Here is an 18,641-nt window from a genome sequence, read left to right on the forward strand (position 1 = left end):
TGCCAAAACTTTTCAACGTCAAGGCGCGGCGCATTGACTCGCCAGGCCGCGGTAAAGGATTCTCAAGTAGCCCAATTTTTCAAGCTTCCAAAAAAGCTTCCGAATTTAGAACGAAAAACACCCAATTGGGCGGAAAAGCACTTGACTTTGAAACTTCCGGTACTTACTGGGAAGTTACTGACCGATCAATAAATGGTCACAAAACCCATTGTAATTTCAATTTGGAGCTTCAGAGACTCAAAACCTTTATAAATCGGCTAAATTGAAAGGAAAATACATCAAATTAGTGCCGCTGACCTGAGACTGGCAAAAGTAGCCCAATTTTAGACAAGTAGCGGCATGCTTTTTGAGTAGCGGCAGGTGATTGCCAAGTAGCCCAATTGTGCGCCTAAGGCGCGGCGTTGGCATCACTGGGTCCAGAGAGAGTCTATCAGGTAAATTACAGGGGCACTTATTGAAATTCCAATACACAGGAATATGCTATGAATACCTGATCCTTCTTGCTTGACAATTCATGGGTGATTATAATTAATTCCTTTGTTTACACACATGCAGGCAGGCGCATGCGATCTCTTTCCTCGCTGAGAATGTCAATGAACATGAAAGAATCGGTGGCTCTGTCCTGTCTCTGTCCTTTAGTAAAAGCCCTAATGATACATACATACAACAAGGCTTTTGTAGCCCACCATTTCTAACGGTGTGATGATACATAACAAAATAATACACTACAGAGCAAAGAAGGGCTCTTAGGTTCCCATATTGCACTGGTCACCCAAGTTTGATGACAATAGCCGTAGTACAACAAAACTTGTCAAGGTGTATCTTGTTGCACTGAATGTCTACATGCATCCACCCTTTACATCCACCCTGCACACAAGCCACACATCCATCCACAGGCATATCAACACACATCAGCATTTTACAAGATGATTTGGCCAGGCCCGTAGCCAGGGGGTGCGACGCACCTCCCCCCCACACAAAAAAAAAAAATGCCAAAGGCCCAAAAAGTCCCATTTGCGAGCGTAGCGATTGAAAAAAATAGAGGTGTTTTATGCCCTCCAGTCCAAAAAAGTCCATATTTAGAAAGAAAAAAAGGTCCACTTTTCAAAATCAGCACCCCCCCAAACAAATAAATCCTGGCTATGGGCCTGGATTTGGCTGTGCAAATTTGTACACTGTCCTAAGGTTTGCTGGTGTTCAGAGCATCGTTACCCCTAATAAGGAAGCAAGGCATTGCATGTGAATGTGACACTCATACTCAATGACTCAGCGACATAAAGACGTATCTCCATTACCTACGGTGTGTATTACAATTTGCCAGTAGGATTTATGATTTACCTAGAGAAGACTTTTCAGAGGGCTAATCTTTTGGTACTCTAACAAGTGCCATTTTCAGAGCAATTAAATCAACAAGATATTGTGCCATACATACACTAGGATCAATGTCAAGAGGACACATCATCAAAGTGATAGTCAGGAAGAGTCAAGAGGGGATGTCAATATAAAAGATGTGTCAATGAGTCAATAAGGGAACTTCCTATCATATTGACATCCCCACTTGACACTGCTTATCCAATATTTGACATGTCCTTTTGACAGTTCCCCTAGTGTATGATGTATATAAGGCGCAATATCTTGTCTATTTAGTTGCTTTGAAGATGGCACTCGCTAGAGCTTCAAAGGATCAGAGTTCTTGAAAAGGACTTCTCTTGGGAAAGATTAAATGTTACTCACATTTACCAACCTGGAGTACTAAGTAATGGCCTATAGTATACATGATTGTACTCTTATATGTTGCATGCACTTGTATATGGCATGCCTTGTCTACTCATAACTCATACATATCACAGGAAATCTGATGGGTGACCCTCGTTCAGTACTACCAAATGTGCCACATAAACTCCAATGAGATTGGATGGGAATTTGTAAAATCAAATGTCAAGTCATCGTTTTTTATTCTTAACTCCGATTCTTCAACTGCATGATTCATAACATTATACTATGTACTGTATAGCAGGATATTTTACCGGTTTTAATTTTTCACAATTTGAATTATTCTGAACAGTTTACAGGTTCTTTAATTCACAGTGTCTAGCAGCTACAAATTATTTAAAAGAAAAAGAAGCACAATGATTTATAGTGCGCTATGCACAGGCACAATGCCTAGATGTTGATCCACAAGCCTCAGCACACTTTACAGGGTGTCGCTGACCACTACAGCCCGATATCATTCCATAAACCATTTAAAAACAACACAGGGGCTTTGCAGCTTCAAGAGCGCACACCCTAGACATTCCACATATGACCATCGCAACCAGGATCAGCTCCCCGAGTCTTGTACGGGTTAAAATGAGACAATTCCTTGTCCAGGAGAATTTCAAGCTAACTCAATTTTTCCACACAAGCGTACTAAACCACCACCAGGGTTCGAACCCGCAATCTCTTGCACCATAGTTGAACGCCTTATTGATCTAACTTAACTGCTAAACTTTAAAGCCTGTGGGTCAAAATATTTTTGCAGGCTTTTTAAATTTGCTGTTCTGAAATTAACAGTAAAAATCTTGAAAATAAAAACTGTGAAAATTTCCTGCTATATACAGTCCTTTCTACTGAGAAACGGTGTGGACAACCAACACCTGTGCATATGGTATGTCAATGAGATATTGCACTCAATTCATTCATCACAGGTACTAGGTCCAAAATATACTCCTGTTTAATTTCTGCTCAATACAGTACAGGTTCTCAAAATTACAAGCTCAGAGAATTGTTTCTCAGCGATTCACAAATATGATGCGCCACCAGTAATTGCTCTTGCCAGTGCAATTTTTGACCTCCTGGGTCTAGGCATCATTGGATTTTCACACGAGCGTGATAATAATATATTGAAAACAGCTCCACAAAGAAGTTCGCGTTATCAATAGATAGAAAATAGATAGATCTACTATACTCTGATCAGCTCGTAATAGGCGGGACTCATAACGTCGTGGATTGATATAGAATAGCGTACAAAGAGCTTGGCACACCACCTACGCGAACTGTGCTTTGCGTATTGCTTGATTGACGCGCACTTTTGTGAATTTGGAAGTTGGAACTCTATTGATGCGTGCAGTAACAAAAACCGAATAATTCTCACCTATTATGAGCTGATCATAGTATAGTATGCATTCGCGTGTAACATCATTATATTGACATTTCAAGACACATATTCCAGTGTTACATTCATATTACGCAGGCTTTGGATGCTGAAATTTCCCATGATGCACTGCATATTTTGGCTGGAGGTGCATTGATCAAATTGGAAGGCTTGCATTTGAATTGAATATCAGGGGCAAAACCGGGGAGGGGGGCAAACAAACAGGAGAGAGCAAGGGGGGGGGGGGAATTTATAACTACTTTTATAGACTATCTTCCCTACCTTTCCAGCTTTACAATGTATTGCCGCTACATTTTTATCATCCTCAGCCAGCCACTGATCTACATCTCGGCAGAATGGCTGTATAAGAGCCATCTTAGGTGGGTTATGATCGTCGAATGGGTAATGTGCTACACGGTGGTAAAATTTGGCATGGTCATAGTTTCTCTCAGAACACCTGTGAAAAGCAGTATTAAAAGAGTAAGAAAAAAGAAAACCGTTGAACAAATGTTATGTACTATAGTGAAAGACAGAGATAAAAAAGAATTTATCACGTCTGACGTCATCTGTCAATCAAACTCAAGCACGTTTTGTTTACAAGTGTCGTGATGATGATTTGCTGAACGCGGCGGTATAACCGGGCGCCTTATTGTTAATTTTGCACCTTCAAACATCTCAAAAGTTAGTTCTTTATAGTAGGAAACTTTCTTACACAAAGGCACATGTCAACAATACCTAGAAAAGCTGCTTTTTGCCTTTCGCCATTTGCTGCTATTCCTTTTCTCCGATCAGAACCAGATAGACCTGTCTTCCTTTTACGCGCTATTACTAATAACCTGTGTTAACCAATCAAAGATCGTAATTGACAGTGACATCAGACGCGATAAATTCTTTTTATCCCTGTCTTTAATTATACATCACATGCACTGCACCATGGTCACTCTTTGTCAGACAGATTCACAAAGGATTCAAGTGGGCTATTCCATTTGAAATCCCAGGCCTTGCCGTTTGAGGCGAGCGATCGCTCTCGCTCGCCACCACTCACCTAAACTTGATTTCTAGTGAGTGATTTTGCTCTCGCTATAGGCACTAAATCTTAGCATTTATGCAAATTAGCTTTATGATAATGCCATTATTAGAGGGTGGCTAGACAATATAAACATAAAATCTAGACGGCAAGGCCTGAAATCCACACTCCCCCATGGAAGATATAGCTTATTTAAGACCTTCATAGAGGGAGTATGAGTTTCAAATAGAATAGACAATTTGGTGACTTCCATTTGAAATGCCCATTGTGGAACTTTAAGTTACTTAAAGCCAAATAAAGGGGGGAGTAGGGGTTACAAAATAATGAACCCTATCCAATTTCATTTGTAAATCTTAGCAAGTTCAGAGATGCCACAAAGTACCACTCAAAAAGTCTGAAAAACCTGAAATAGTGCGTAAATTTAGAATAAAAAATCCCAAAACGGGCTGAAAATATATAAAAGTGCGGAAATTTTGACTTTATAAAAGTAGGAATTCAGACAAAAGTAGGAAAAGTAGCATCTCTGCAAGTTAGCATTTTTATGCAAATTAGCTTTATGCCATTATGCAAATTAGAGGGTGGCTAGACAATATAAAACATAACAATAGGAAAGCTTTGACCAAGTTTCAAGGCAAAAGTATGCAAAATAAAAGTACACTGAGCATTTAAAATTTTCAGCAAAATATTGGCAAAAATGAGATATTAATGAGCCTTTTCAGTCATATTAGCTCATTAAGGTGGTATTGGAAGCATTTTCTAGAAATTAGGAAATGCTTTGAACAGATTAATTGAGTAAGGTAAAGTACACTGATCAATATGCCTTTTGTTTGGAACAAATCAGACATACGGTTTCCATAATACATGTATCAATTTATATTTTCATTGTATCCTATTGTTTTTGTCAATAATCAATATAGTTAATGAGCTAAAGGGACTGAAAAGGCTGATTAATATGCAATTTTTGCCAATATTTTGTTTAAAATCAATGCATAAATGTTCATGGTACTTTTATTTTGCATACTTTTGCCCTGAAACCTGGTCAAAGTGTTTCTAATATGTCCTAATGTATTATATACTGAAGCCGCCCTCTAATTTGCATATTTGCAAAATTAATGAGCTAATTTGCATAAATGCTAATTAATTATTTTGGGGAATAGCAGTCACAGGGTTTAGCAGTTCTCTGGATATAGCCAGGTTTTGGATCACCACAGTCAAAAGGCCCTATACTAGTAGGGCTAGGGTGGACACTGATATGGGCATAGGCAGTTAATAGAACAAATAAGGTATGTCACTTTTAATATTGCTAAATCCACTCTACATTTTTGTGGAATATTGCCTTGGCTTTCATTAACATCACATCATAAGAACATTTTTAGTTATTTCACATATTGCAGTCCTTTCGTGGGTTGTAAAAATCTCTATTTTTGTAGTACCGGTATCCTATACTTACAAATTATAAACTTTATAGTGGTCCTTGTGATGTTGGTCTAAAAATCTGCAATGAAAAAAAAAAGAGCATAAAAAATATCATGAAATACAAAAAACAACTTCTGTCCTGTGTACTGCAAGTGCAGACAGCTTCAAATATTTTCCTTCCATTTTGCGTATAATTTCTAAGTTTTCTTCAATATTTCCTTTAATCAGTCTAATTTCTAAGTTTTCTTCATTCTTTCCTTTAATCGGTGGTGTAGCCAAAACCTTTTCAGGAGGAGGGGGCAACTTGCAAGGGGGAAAATATTGACAATCATGGTTAAATATGGGCTAAAAAAGTACAAAAAGGCCTAAAAATCTTAAATATCAGGATGGCCAGAATCCAACGGAACAGCTTCCCCCCTCTGGCTACGCCACTGCCTTTATTCCACATCTAGCTTCTTTTTTTCTTATATTTTCCCTCCTCTTCTCTCTCTCCCTATCTCTCTCTCCCCCTATCTCTCTTGCTCTTTCCTTGACAATCATTCCCAGACCATCCCTGTCTTCCTTCAATTGTTCCTCCTTTTCTTTCCATTACTTTCCTCCTACCCGAGAATCAGGGAGAGTTGGCATCTGTTTGCGGCTATCATGGGGCCGCTTTACGCTTTATTATCAGCTTTATGGTGCCTCACAAAAGATGTCAAGACTGTGCTTTGAAAAAATACATGGAAACAAGCGCAGAATGGGTGTGGCATTTTCAGGCGTGTACTTCATGGAACGATTGGCCCTCCTTAACAGATGCTGCTGGACTATGGCATTGAATGGTCTGTTTGTAACATGGACGAAAAAGATAACAGATCGTGTACAAGCAGCCAAAGTCTCAGCATCACCCGATAATGACGGTTCCATGAAATGCAACACGTAAAACTAATACGCACTTACCGCATATTTTTACGGTCTATCGCATTACACAAAGACACAGTAAAGTTCTATTGCCTATACGCGAATGCACGCAATGGTGGCATGATAGGTAGACACAGCACGATCAAACAATCAGCCCTCATGAATATTCAAGAATTTGCAAGATACAATACACAGGGCTTTGGCTGTCAATACATGGTCTGTAATAGTCAGTGGTTTGTACTTACTTGACAACTGATTCAGCCCTCATGAATATTCAAGAATTTGCAGCATACAATACACAGGGCTTTGGCTGTCGATACATGGTCTGTAATAGTCTGTGGTTTGTACTTACTTGACAACTGATTCAGCCCTCATGAATATTCAAGAATTTGCAGCATACAATACACAGGGCTTTGGCTGTCGATACATGGTCTGTAATAGTCTGTGGTTTGTACTTACTTGACAACTGATTCAGCCCTCATGAATATTCAAGAATTTGCAGCATACAATACACAGGGCTTTAGCTGTCGATACATGGTCTGTAATAGTCTGTGGTTTGTACTTACTTGACAACTGATTCAGCCCTCATGAATATTCAAGAATTTGCAGCATACAATACACAGGGCTTTGGCTGTTGATACATGGTCTGTAATAGTCTGTGGTTTGTACTTACTTGACAACTGATTCCATATCATTTCTGTATACACTCTCCAGTCTTTCTGCTGGGAATCCCATGGCAATAATGTTCGGACAGATATCTGATCAAAGTGTTTACATTAAGGAAAAATCATAAAATTGACATCTAATAAATGACATATACCAAGTCATTTATATTTTGTAAAATGCTTTCGAGATATGAACCCTAACACTGAACACTGCATTTTGCTATTGGAAGTTTAAGAAGAAACAAAAAAGGAGAGAAGATGAACAAAGAAGTCACTTGGCATCCCGGGATTCAACCTGTGACCCCTCGCATGCCACACACAATCACACATGATCACCGACCGGTAGCAACACAGGTTACGCTGCCCCTCAAACTATGGAAACCATATCACATTACCTCTAGGCTGGCTAGCAATAATTATTGGTAGAAACTCTATTATGCAGTTCGTAATTAAGGTGGCCCCCACACAATGGTGTGTAAATAATACATGTATAAGGTTTGTTAATAAAAAATAATATGCAAATAAGCTCATTAATATTCATAAATATGCAAATAACATGCCACAAAACTATACAGCACATTAGGCCACTATATACTATCACAATACCAAGTTTGATATAATATTGGATGGCTGAGCATGATACCATAACATATCGGATGAGTCATAAAAATATCGGACGAGCCAGCGGCGAGTTCGATATTTGTATGACGAATCCGATATGTTATGGTATCATCTAAATAAGCCATCAATATTATCATTATTAGGTTTTCTTAACTCCTAATAACCCTGAAAACATAATAATGAAGTTGATCGGTTTAAACTGCGATTAAGCTCCAAAGTGGATTAATGAAAATTTAGGCAAAATATGCAAATAAGCTCATTAATATTCATAAATATGCAAATAACATGACACAAAACTATACAGCACGTCAGGCTACCACATCCTATCCCCATACCAAGTTTGAAGTTGGACGGTTACTGTGTTGGAGCTGCAGAGTGGATATGAATTTCCTCCGACCGGACAGCCAACAAACAAACAACCAGGCAACCATCTGGATGATAACATGTAAGCCCCACATATGCGTGGGGGCAAAAAATTAGGGAATTTAAAAAAAAATAAAAGAAAAACATAAGAAATGTTTAAAATTTCATGAAACATTGGTTATATTACATAATTCTGATTTAATAAATGATATGTGGCTATTTTCCTGCATGGGTCTATTATCTAATGCTCTTACCTTAAAACTAATGAGCTAACTAGTAACTAATTAGCTTCACATTGTAACAAACACCGCTAATTATGTCACGCACATGTCCCTGCATTTGCAGTGTCAGGATTCACCTAATTAGCAGTTAATTGTTTCATTTGCAGACTTTCAATGATACTTTGTATATCGACTGCTTAGTGCCAGAAATGGGTAAGTGCAATAGCTGCCATGTGTAGATGGGGACAACATACTGTGTGGAAATTGCCAAATGTTCACAGTAGGGCCGGGGTCGGCACCGTTTTTTGATGTCGACATGTCGACATATTTCGTATTCTTGACGTCGACAGTGTGTCGACATACATTTGGGTTTCGAAAAAATACCAGGACTTTTGTTTTCATGATTTTAGGAATATTTTAAAAATTTTAACCTAAAAATATCTAGAAACACTGCCGGCAATTAACCTTTTCGGTAAATCCCATAACCCTTTGCGAGTACACCTAAGAACTTGTCATTTTGCATCACGCCGCTCTGCGCCGATATGCGCACATCGTTTATCGAACATCGTTACTGCGCATTGCAAGTCGGCGTGACGTAAAATGATGAGTTCTCAGGTGTGCTCGCAAAGGGTTATGGGATTTACCGAAAAGGTCAATTTCAGCAAATTTCCAAGATGTCCGTCTTCATATCAAGCATGTAGCGATAAAGTGTACAATTTACACCGGAAAACAAGGCAAAATACTGCCAAAAGTATGACCCCTGAAGGCAAATAACATGAAAAATTGGCGAAATAGTAGGTAAAAGATAAGATTTGGCATTGCATTTTGTTGACAATACATTGGAAATGGCCAATATTTTGAGTGAAAATGAGCTTGCCTGACGAAGTTTTACAGGGCCATTGCCTTAGCACTATGTCGCCATGGACGAAGTTCTGTCTATATGTTGATATAATTCACTTTGTCGACAGGATTCCGACAGAGGACCTGTCGACACAGCCTTAGTTCACAGGGCAGCTATTGCACTTACCCACTTCTGGCACTGAGCAGTTGCTACGCTCATTCCATTTTATTACAGGATAAAATATGCAGCACTAACTACATTGTACCAAAGATTCTCAAGTATCTTTGATTGTACCTAGTGTAGCAATGAACAGCTTACACCACCCAAGGTGGCTGGCCTATGTGTTACAACACAGAAATCTGTGGTTACAATTAACACTTCTCAAAGATACACTCAATTAACAAGTGTAGGTGCCAACCCCTGATCCAAAAATAGGGACGGCGGTTTCAAGGTATGTGTGCGATTATATGGTTTAAATGAACACCACTATATCAGTTTACACATAGGTTCCCATTTTGTCCCTGCAGGACCATCTATTTCAGCCTCTTTTAAAAGTTGACCTCAAATGACCTGTGCCAGGAGTATGTTTTTATACCTTGAACATTACATTACCATAACATGAAATTTCTAAGTTTTCTTCATTCTTTTCTTTAATGGGTGGTGTAGCCAAAACCTTTTCAGGAGGGGGCAACTTGCTAGGGGGTTATCATGGTTAAATATGGGCTAAAAAAGTACAAAAAGGCCTAAAAATCTTAAATATCAGGATTGTTCATTTTGTTTTCATTTTAGGGTACTTTAAATCTTCACCTCAATTAACCTTTTGACCTGGGTTATATGACCTTGAACACAATGTTCAAGGGCAACTACCCATGCACACATACGCATATCATAACATAAGGCACTTATCAATGCAAAATTATGAAACATGATCTTCATCCGTGGCATTGTCTTTTTTAAAGACAATTCTTGTTTATCATATCTGGGAAGCAGAAAGCATTTTAAAACCAGGGCTGTCAACTCTCACGCATTGGCCGTGAGTCTCACGCATTGGGGCACTTTCTCACGGTCTCACGCCAAGGTAGTATAATCTCACGCCTAGGTAGTAAAATGAGTAAAATCTCACGCATCGTCATGAATAATTTGTTACTCCTACCCCCCCGCTTTTCACTGTCTCGGCGCCGTGGCTCAAATAATCATGGTACAAAATGAACATTGGAGTCGGCAAATCCCGGTACGCCTCTGTCTCACGCCAAGCAATTCCAAAAAGTTGACAGCCCTGTTTAAAACATGTTTATAGAATATCCGTAAAACTTGTCCCTTCCTCCTGTATGAGCTTGGAACGGTCCATGGATTTCCCATGGATTAGCATGTGTCCCTCACCAACCTGGGTAAACATACAAACAAACAAACAAACAAAATCCTTTTACAAAATCGACTCATTTTTCTCAGTCGCTGTTCTTTCCCATATTAATTCTAAAAGCCATCTATCCTTGCTGAAACCTGATGATGACTGCAGTTCAAAAGGTCCAGCTGAGAGAAATCCGATCCAGTGAGTGGACAGCAGGAGAACAGATAGGTAGGGAATCCTCAGCAAACCTATCTGCTATGCCAATAACTGTACATACACCCACTGACAACACGGCAACCCGAATATCACATTGTACTATACAGTGTGTATTACAATACAATGATTAATTACATGTCCGAGTAAACATGGCATGTGAATTAAATGATGATAATGTCCGGATGTTCCAAAAATGTTTCTTAATGGGATGTGCTCTGGGAGTGGACAGCTGGACAAAGAGAGGGAATCCTAACTGATGATGATAGACCAATAAATGTGTTGTGTAGTGGGATATTTTCGCTGGATTAATTTTTCATGATTTTATCAATTCTGCACAGTTTAGTGGGTGTTCAATTCGCATTTCCAAATATATTCACATTAAGTTCTATGTGTATAAATATTTTCACAGGTTTAAAAATTCGCAGCTGCCTGTCCTACCACGGAAAGTGCGAAAATTAAACTCCGCCAAAATTTCCCCACTATATATCATGTTAACTACAGGAAACCAATCTGCTATTCCACTAAGTGTACACACACCCACATGATCTCAGAACAACCCAAATGTATCAGTATTATTTTAACCCTAACACCCAAAAATCTTACAAAATCTTACGATGAAAAATTCTGCGCATGCATGAATCCCAGGGTCTGCGATGACGCAATCAGCCTAAGTGTTATATGAGCACGGAATTGCTGGCGGGCAGCAATAACCCGATGTAGCTACCGGTCCGTGATCATGCGGTTGGCATGCGAGGGGTCATAGGTTCGAATCCGGGGGGTGCCAAGTCAAAAATTCTTCTTCTCCTTGACTTTTTCGGATCTTCTTTGACTTCCGATCCCAAAAAGCAGGGTCCAGTGTTAGGGTTAACTAAGATGTATTTTTCAAGATTAGACCCTACTATAACCCTAACACCCAAAAATCTTACAAAATCTTACGATGAAAAATTCTGCGCATGCATGAATCCCAGGGTCTCGCGATGACGCAATCAGCCTAAGTGTTATATGAGCACGGAATTGCTGGCGGGCAGCAATAACCCGATGTAGCTACCGGTCCGTGATCATGCGGTTGGCATGCGAGTGGTCAGAGGGTCCAATCACGGGGGTGCCAAGTCAAAAATTCTTCTTCTCCTTGACTTTTTCGGATCTTCTTTGACTTCCGATCCCAAAAGCAGGGTCCAGTGTTAGGGTTAATGGCTTCCCTTAATACTTTCCTTGGAAAAACTTGCCTTCTCTGCAGAGGACTTAACATTTACAATGTCCGGTGTCCTTGCTGTGTTCTGCTAATGCAGATTAGAATATAGGATTCTCTTCTAGAAATACCATAACAAAGGACAAAAAGGACATTGTCAACAACATCTAGAAACACTGGAGAATCATCAGTCAGTCTACCAAAAGCATTACACCGCTGGTGACGGAAAATGGTTTCTCTGAAATATTCGGTTCAAAAAGTGAGTGTTGTTGACCAGTTTTAAAATATTACCTTTGATGTCTATTCCCAACACATATTATCTCTTCATTTGTGTGTATATGGAAATTGCTTGATGCTGTTGGGTTTTTTTTTTTTTTTTTGGGGGGGTTATAATAAAAGAGAACCCCCACATGGAGCATGGTATCCATATAGCTTCCCTATAATACAACGCACAGACACACACAGTAATTTCAGGTTTTCCAGCTGAAGTCACTGACACTAACTTTTTCTTTTTTGCCTAATCACTGAAGTGTGCAATATCATAAAGTCAATTCCTGAATTGAATGCCAGTGGGTTAGAATTTGGATCAAAACCAAAACTATAAATACATACACTAGCCTTTTTTCAGTCTATGGCTAAATATATATCACTAGGATCCACAACATGCTCATCTATCAGGCCACAGTTCTTTAACCCCAATACATTTGTACATTCATTGGCTAACCTTTCTAAATTTGGGTACAAAAACTCATACTCTGCAACTTGAGGTCAAATTTTGCACTCTGATTATTTAATTGAGGTTATTGAACTATGCTATTGGGACGAGGCCATTGTGGTCCATAGTGTATACACCTTGATGGGTATTCCCTATGGGGTACATCGTCATGCCCTCGGGACTAAAAAATTTCACAATTTCTGCTACCGTTGGTTTTGGAAAACCCCTTATCCATTGGTTTCACAGGGTGTGTGAACTGAAAACTGAAAAGCCACGTAGAACCCAAAATAGATAGCAGCGAGGAGATTGGGCTAATATCTCAACAATATCCAATTACATGTACAATATATGGTTTAGTATGAAAGCAGCTAATCAACTGACTGCTGCAATTATTTCTTTTGTTCAACACTAATACATGCATACTGAACTTGTGCATTTGTGCACTTGTACATTTTTACAGTTTATATAATTACATGTACATGAAAAAAAAAAAAATCCATAATACTTTAATAATAGTGACTAAAATGAACAATTTGAACACACAAAATTTTATGCTTGTAGTATGACTTCCAATTCTTGTAAAATTGTTTTCTGAACAGATTTGTTTGAATCAATATTACGCATTGCTTTAAAACACAACCTTGATCTGATTTTTCGTTCAATTCTACAATAACGAAGAAGGAGGCGGCCTATATGCTTCACCCTAGCAGAGCGTAAGACAATGCGAGACACAAATTAATATATGCGAGGATCGGAAATAAATGATGCAAGCCTGAGAATTTATGATTTAATTGACGTGTTTGGGTCTCAAGCAAACTGACATACAAAAATTTTGAGAGAGTGAAAATCAGGACTCAGCTGGGATCGAACCCAGGTGGCTGGATTACCGGTCCAGAATCAAACCACTACACTACCTGAGTTCACAGTCGGTACTCTGGCAATCTCAACTTTTAAGTTGCAAGAATCTGAAATAAATGATGCAAGCGAGATATTATGATTTAATTGATGTGTTTGGGGCTCAAGCAAACTGGCAGGCAAACAACCAGGCAGGCAAGCAACAACCATCTGGATGATAACATAAGTCCCACATTTATGTGGGGACCAACATTTAAATTAACACTTTTTACTCAAAAATTCATAATATCACTATATGTACTGTTGACTGATTTTAAGGTGCTAAGTTGAGCTCAGGAAAAAGTGTGATTTTTTTTTTGGAAGAGAAGAGAATTGACATATACATCATGATACATGTATCACCATACAGTTGCAATGATGATGAAAGTCAATGACTTGATAACATGAAGTTGGACACTTTCCAATTCAAATATCTAAATCAGATGGCCATATATCATATCAAACAATGACCTACTACAGAAAACCAAAATGAACAGGGTAGGTAAAGAAGTAAAATAAAGAGAAGGAGATTGAAATGGTTCAGCAATGTGCTAAGGATCGGTGACAACAGCCACTGGATGACAGCACTTTCCTGGCTTCCAGAAGACACAAGGGAAAGTTGGTCAGCAGTCGAACAGTGGAAAAAGAAAGGAAGAATCTGCGGGAGGGAGTTGTGGAACAAAGCCAAGCCAATACCTGGGATACAGGGACAGCTGGAGGAGGGGACTTGCAGCCTTATACATGTAGGCCATAGGGATAGGATATGTAGGTAGGTAGGTACAAATATGTAGGCAGGTTATTCCAATTAGGGGCTGTGCACTAATTATGAGCCATCGGCGATAATCAACTTTTAAAAAGCACCCTAAACAAGGATTTAACCCTTGGCTAAAACGATACCCTAAACAGGTAACACTCGCCCTGGGCACGCGCCTGTTTTCACACCCTAAACAGGTATTTTATTTCTTGCATCAAATTTCATACCCTAAATTTCATTTCCGCGAATTAGCAATTGCAACTTGCTACCCTTTTTTTCAATTTTTCATGTTTTTGACACTCTAAACACGATACGCGCGTATCGTGCCTACCCACGACAAACTCCCCTTTTTACGCACTTTTATTATCCCCCCCTGGGAAATTACGCCCAAAAATTCAGTTTTCAGTCACCCAAAGACCCCATTTTTTTTAATGTTTGTTTTTCTCACTGAATATCCCTTACATGTAATGTGAAAGTTTCAGTCTTACACCGGTACTGCATTCATTACTAAACACATGAAGTGCCCACCAACCCTTTTCTCTTTACTTTTCAAAACATTTATTTGGGAACAGATGATTAATCAAAAGGATACAAGTCAAATCCAAATCAAAGTTGCCATCTGTATATCTTGTCTTATTCTTGCTAACCAGCTCACGGATTTTGGCAGCCATTGCTTTCCCAACTTGCCTGCAAATAAACAGAACATAAGTTTTTATACAAATTTGAAATCAACATGATCCAACATGAAAAAACAGGAAAAACCTCCTATGTGTATTTGGCCCTCGGACATGTTTGAAACAAAACTGTGAATAGGTTACATAGGCGGTTTTGCTTTAAACATGTTCAGGGGCCAGAGACATATAGGAGGTTTTTCCTGCCAATGGACGTTCAACTATGTACTTGTAATTTCTAGGGGGTTGCATGGGAGTTTTTTGAAAGAAAAAAAACTTCCCCCACTAGTGAGCAAAAAAAAATTGCCCACTAGTGAGAAAAGAAAAAACTGCCCCCCTGATTAGTAAAAAAAAATTCCCCCACCCAAATCTATATAAAGGTATACATTAAAATTTTTTTTTAAAGATTTGCTGCCGTAGGTGTCAAAAAAATTCCTGCTTAAGGTAGCGAAAAAAAAAATTCCACCGGTGAAAAAAAATTTCCACCTGACCCAAACTCCCATGCCCCCCCTGAGAATCGAATGGTGTGTCCCTAATTCAAGGGGTCCATTTGCCAAAGACTTGTGTCACAAATCAATCTAAAACATTTCAATTAAATGGGTTTTACCTGTGATAAACCAAAAATACAACTGATCACAGAATACAAATGTATAAGTTTTGTGAAACCTGGTCAAGGTCACATACCACTAATGAGTACATGTGTCAACAATTTTCGTGCACAACTTCCTGAAACCATGTACACTTTTTTGTCTTCAGAGTCTATGCTGAAACTTCTCTTGCGTCAATTACTGCATAACTATTCCACTCGAAATCCCAGAATGTAAAGCCTTTAAGGGGGTACTACACCCCTGGCCAATTGTGTGCCTATTTTTGTATTTTCTCAAAAATTATAGCGCATTGGTGACAAGTAAGATATGCATATTATAGGGGCAAGGACTACAACTACTGCACTGAAAATTCAGCAACTCAAGGCAAGTAGTTATTGATTTATTGATCAAATACTGGTTTTCCCTCATTTTTGACTGTAACTCCACAACTGTTGTCTGTGCGAAATAAAATTTCCAGTGCAGTAGCTATAGTCCTTGCCCCTATAATATACATATCTTACTTGTCACCAATGACTTATAATTTTTGAGAAAAATGCAAAAATAGACACAAAATTAGGCAGGGGTGTAGTACCCCCTTAAATAAGGATTTTCAGGTTTTAAATGTGTTTTTTTTTCCACTTGGCAAAACAGTTTTTGCCGACAAAAATGGCAAAAAACTAAAAAATTGACAAATGATTCACTTTTATCATCTCAAAACAAATGATTAAGTACCAAAAATAATTTCCTGAGTATGGCCAGATTTTGTAATTATAAGTAACGTAACATAATTATTTAAAAGAAATTAAAGGCATGGGTTTTCATTGCTCGATAATACACTTAACTGATATGTGTCAGGTATCAAGTTCAAAATGCTTTCATTTTAAGGACTTAATGAGCAGTGTTCGATTTACCACCTGCACATAGGTGACTTTGATTCTGTGCAGGTAACTTTTCAACTGTACCTGCACTAAGTGCATGTAGAATTTTAGTCGTAAATTACACAGTTGGAATCAGAAACAAGTAATATAAATATCCCTCACGAAATACACCAATTTTTACTTTTCATCTGTAAAAAAGATGATTAGTTTCATGTACAAACTTCTAAATTTTATATGGTTACATGTAAATTGTGTGCGAGTTACTTTCACTTTGTGCAGGTAGATTTTCTATGTTACCTGCACAAATGCAAGTAACTTTTTTTGGTACATGTAAATGCTGAATGTTTCATTTTATAGAACTTTCTGTGAACACTGTTTGAGCTTTCTGTGTTACTTTTTAATATTTGACTGACTATATTAAAGTTTTTTCCATTTTTTGGCATTTATGCCAGTTTAAACCAGGCAAAACCCAAACCTTGCACCTTTTACATGTATACTGAGTGCTATTCAGGTGATTCTTATGTAAATTAGCAAGATGCATACTAGCAGTAAACTGCCAAGTTAGAACCAGTTCCAAGTAAACAGCGAAAAACATACGACGGAATAATGTACATTGTAATTGTATTAAACTTCATTTTACATTTAATCATTATAAAGGAGTATCAGTAAGCTGTTACCAACTGGTAGTAAGCTTACAGAATTTCCATGCATATCCCGATTTCATTGAAAATTCCTGGACCTATCCACAATGCAAATGGGTGTGGGAAATTTCACTAGCGTGGTTACCATTTGATGGTTTTTTTCATGATTTCTTCTGAAATACATCAATTTGAACATCAAATTTCAGGTTGGTACTTAGGAGAAAATAATTTAATATGATACCGAAATCTTCTTGACTGAGTTGGTAAATAAAAGCACACTATGTGCATAATCTGCATATCACACCAACTGCTGACTCTAATGAAGATTTAGTGACTTTGACTAATAAAATGCTTTGTTGCATTTCCTTTGAAGGCTTCCACTGTCTTTGAGTCCCGGGGGGGGGGGGCACTTCCATGACAGATATGCATCATGTGCCTCGGGATAGACCCCTTTTTTTGTGTTTTGGTCCTACCTATTACCCAATGACCCCCTTTAGCAAATTCATGTACTCAATGACCCCCTTTTCTATTTCCTGCTATACCCAATGACCCCCTTTTAATTCCCAAATTTAGGTGGTATTTGTGTTCTCCTCCGGAAATAATGAGATTTTTCACATTTCCAAGGTGGCTAAGTTGTTTTTATTTAGTTTGGCACTTATTTATGTGTACTTAAAGATACTCTTTTGGCAATCCTGTACTCAATGACTCCCATTTTACTTTTTGTTACCCCAATGACCATCCTTTTTTCAAAGTTTCATACCGAATGACCCCATTTTTATTCAGGTTGTGTACTGAATGACCCCATATTTTTGTAATTGTACATTTGACCTGAATGCCCCCTACTTTTAACATGGCCGAGGCACATCCCTGCCATTTCAGATAGGGAGTGCCTCCCCCGGGCTTTTAGTTAATCATGAAAGCTGGTATTTTGTTAACAACATAACTATGAGGAAAATCGGGGGTGGGGGTTGAGGCTGTTGATTGTGTGCACTTTCGGACATTAGTTTATAAAAAAAACATTGAGCATTTATAAAGACCCTGGACATAGAGCCGAATGATCTTTGTCATTTTTTGCTGATTTTTTTTCCAAATTTTTTTAAAGCAACCACAAATGATCCTAGCAATTTGCTCTATGTCTAGGGACTCTCCAAATATGCGGAAAAAATTAATTACAAAACATTTTGAAAAATCAGATTTTGAAGAATCAAGACTCATCTGTCATCTTGATGCATATGTTACACTCCAATTAAGCAAGTAGAAAGCTTGACATAGGAGGAATCTGTGTTGTGCGTAGGTGCTCACTTGGTGTTAACAATTAGTGCTGTCGTCGGCACCGGTTTTTAATGTTGACATGTCGATATAATTCGTATACCGACGTCGACAGTCGACATTAAAAAAATATATATATTTTTTGGCCAGAAAAGCAAGTTATAGGCCCAAAATGACTTGTTATTCAAGGTTGGAAACCAGAGAAATACTGCTACTCAAAGTTGGATAAAGTTGTACATCTTAATTACTTTTACTTCTATTGAACAGCTAGCAATGCATACTAATTCAATGTGTC

At 38.3% G+C, this 18,641-nt stretch overlaps 1 protein-coding gene across 1 annotated transcript in view; it reads right to left on the minus strand.

Annotated features, from left to right (window-relative positions):
• LOC140171816 (phosphatidylinositol 3,4,5-trisphosphate 3-phosphatase and dual-specificity protein phosphatase PTEN-like) overlaps positions 1-18,641 on the minus strand; it is a 55,128-nt gene that overhangs the window by 29,126 nt on the left and 7,361 nt on the right. Inside the window, exons 2-5 of the mRNA XM_072195147.1 lie at positions 14,893-14,987; positions 7,147-7,231; positions 5,611-5,655; positions 3,416-3,590 (exon numbers count right to left, since the gene is read on the minus strand). Coding sequence (XP_072051248.1) covers positions 3,416-3,590; positions 5,611-5,655; positions 7,147-7,231; positions 14,893-14,971 — 384 coding nt within the window. The 5' untranslated portion in view covers positions 14,972-14,987. The remainder of the gene's footprint in view (positions 1-3,415; positions 3,591-5,610; positions 5,656-7,146; positions 7,232-14,892; positions 14,988-18,641) is intronic.

This window comes from Amphiura filiformis, chromosome 15 (genome assembly GCF_039555335.1).
Source record: "Amphiura filiformis chromosome 15, Afil_fr2py, whole genome shotgun sequence".
In the NCBI taxonomy this organism is placed as follows: domain Eukaryota; kingdom Metazoa; phylum Echinodermata; class Ophiuroidea; order Amphilepidida; family Amphiuridae; genus Amphiura; species Amphiura filiformis.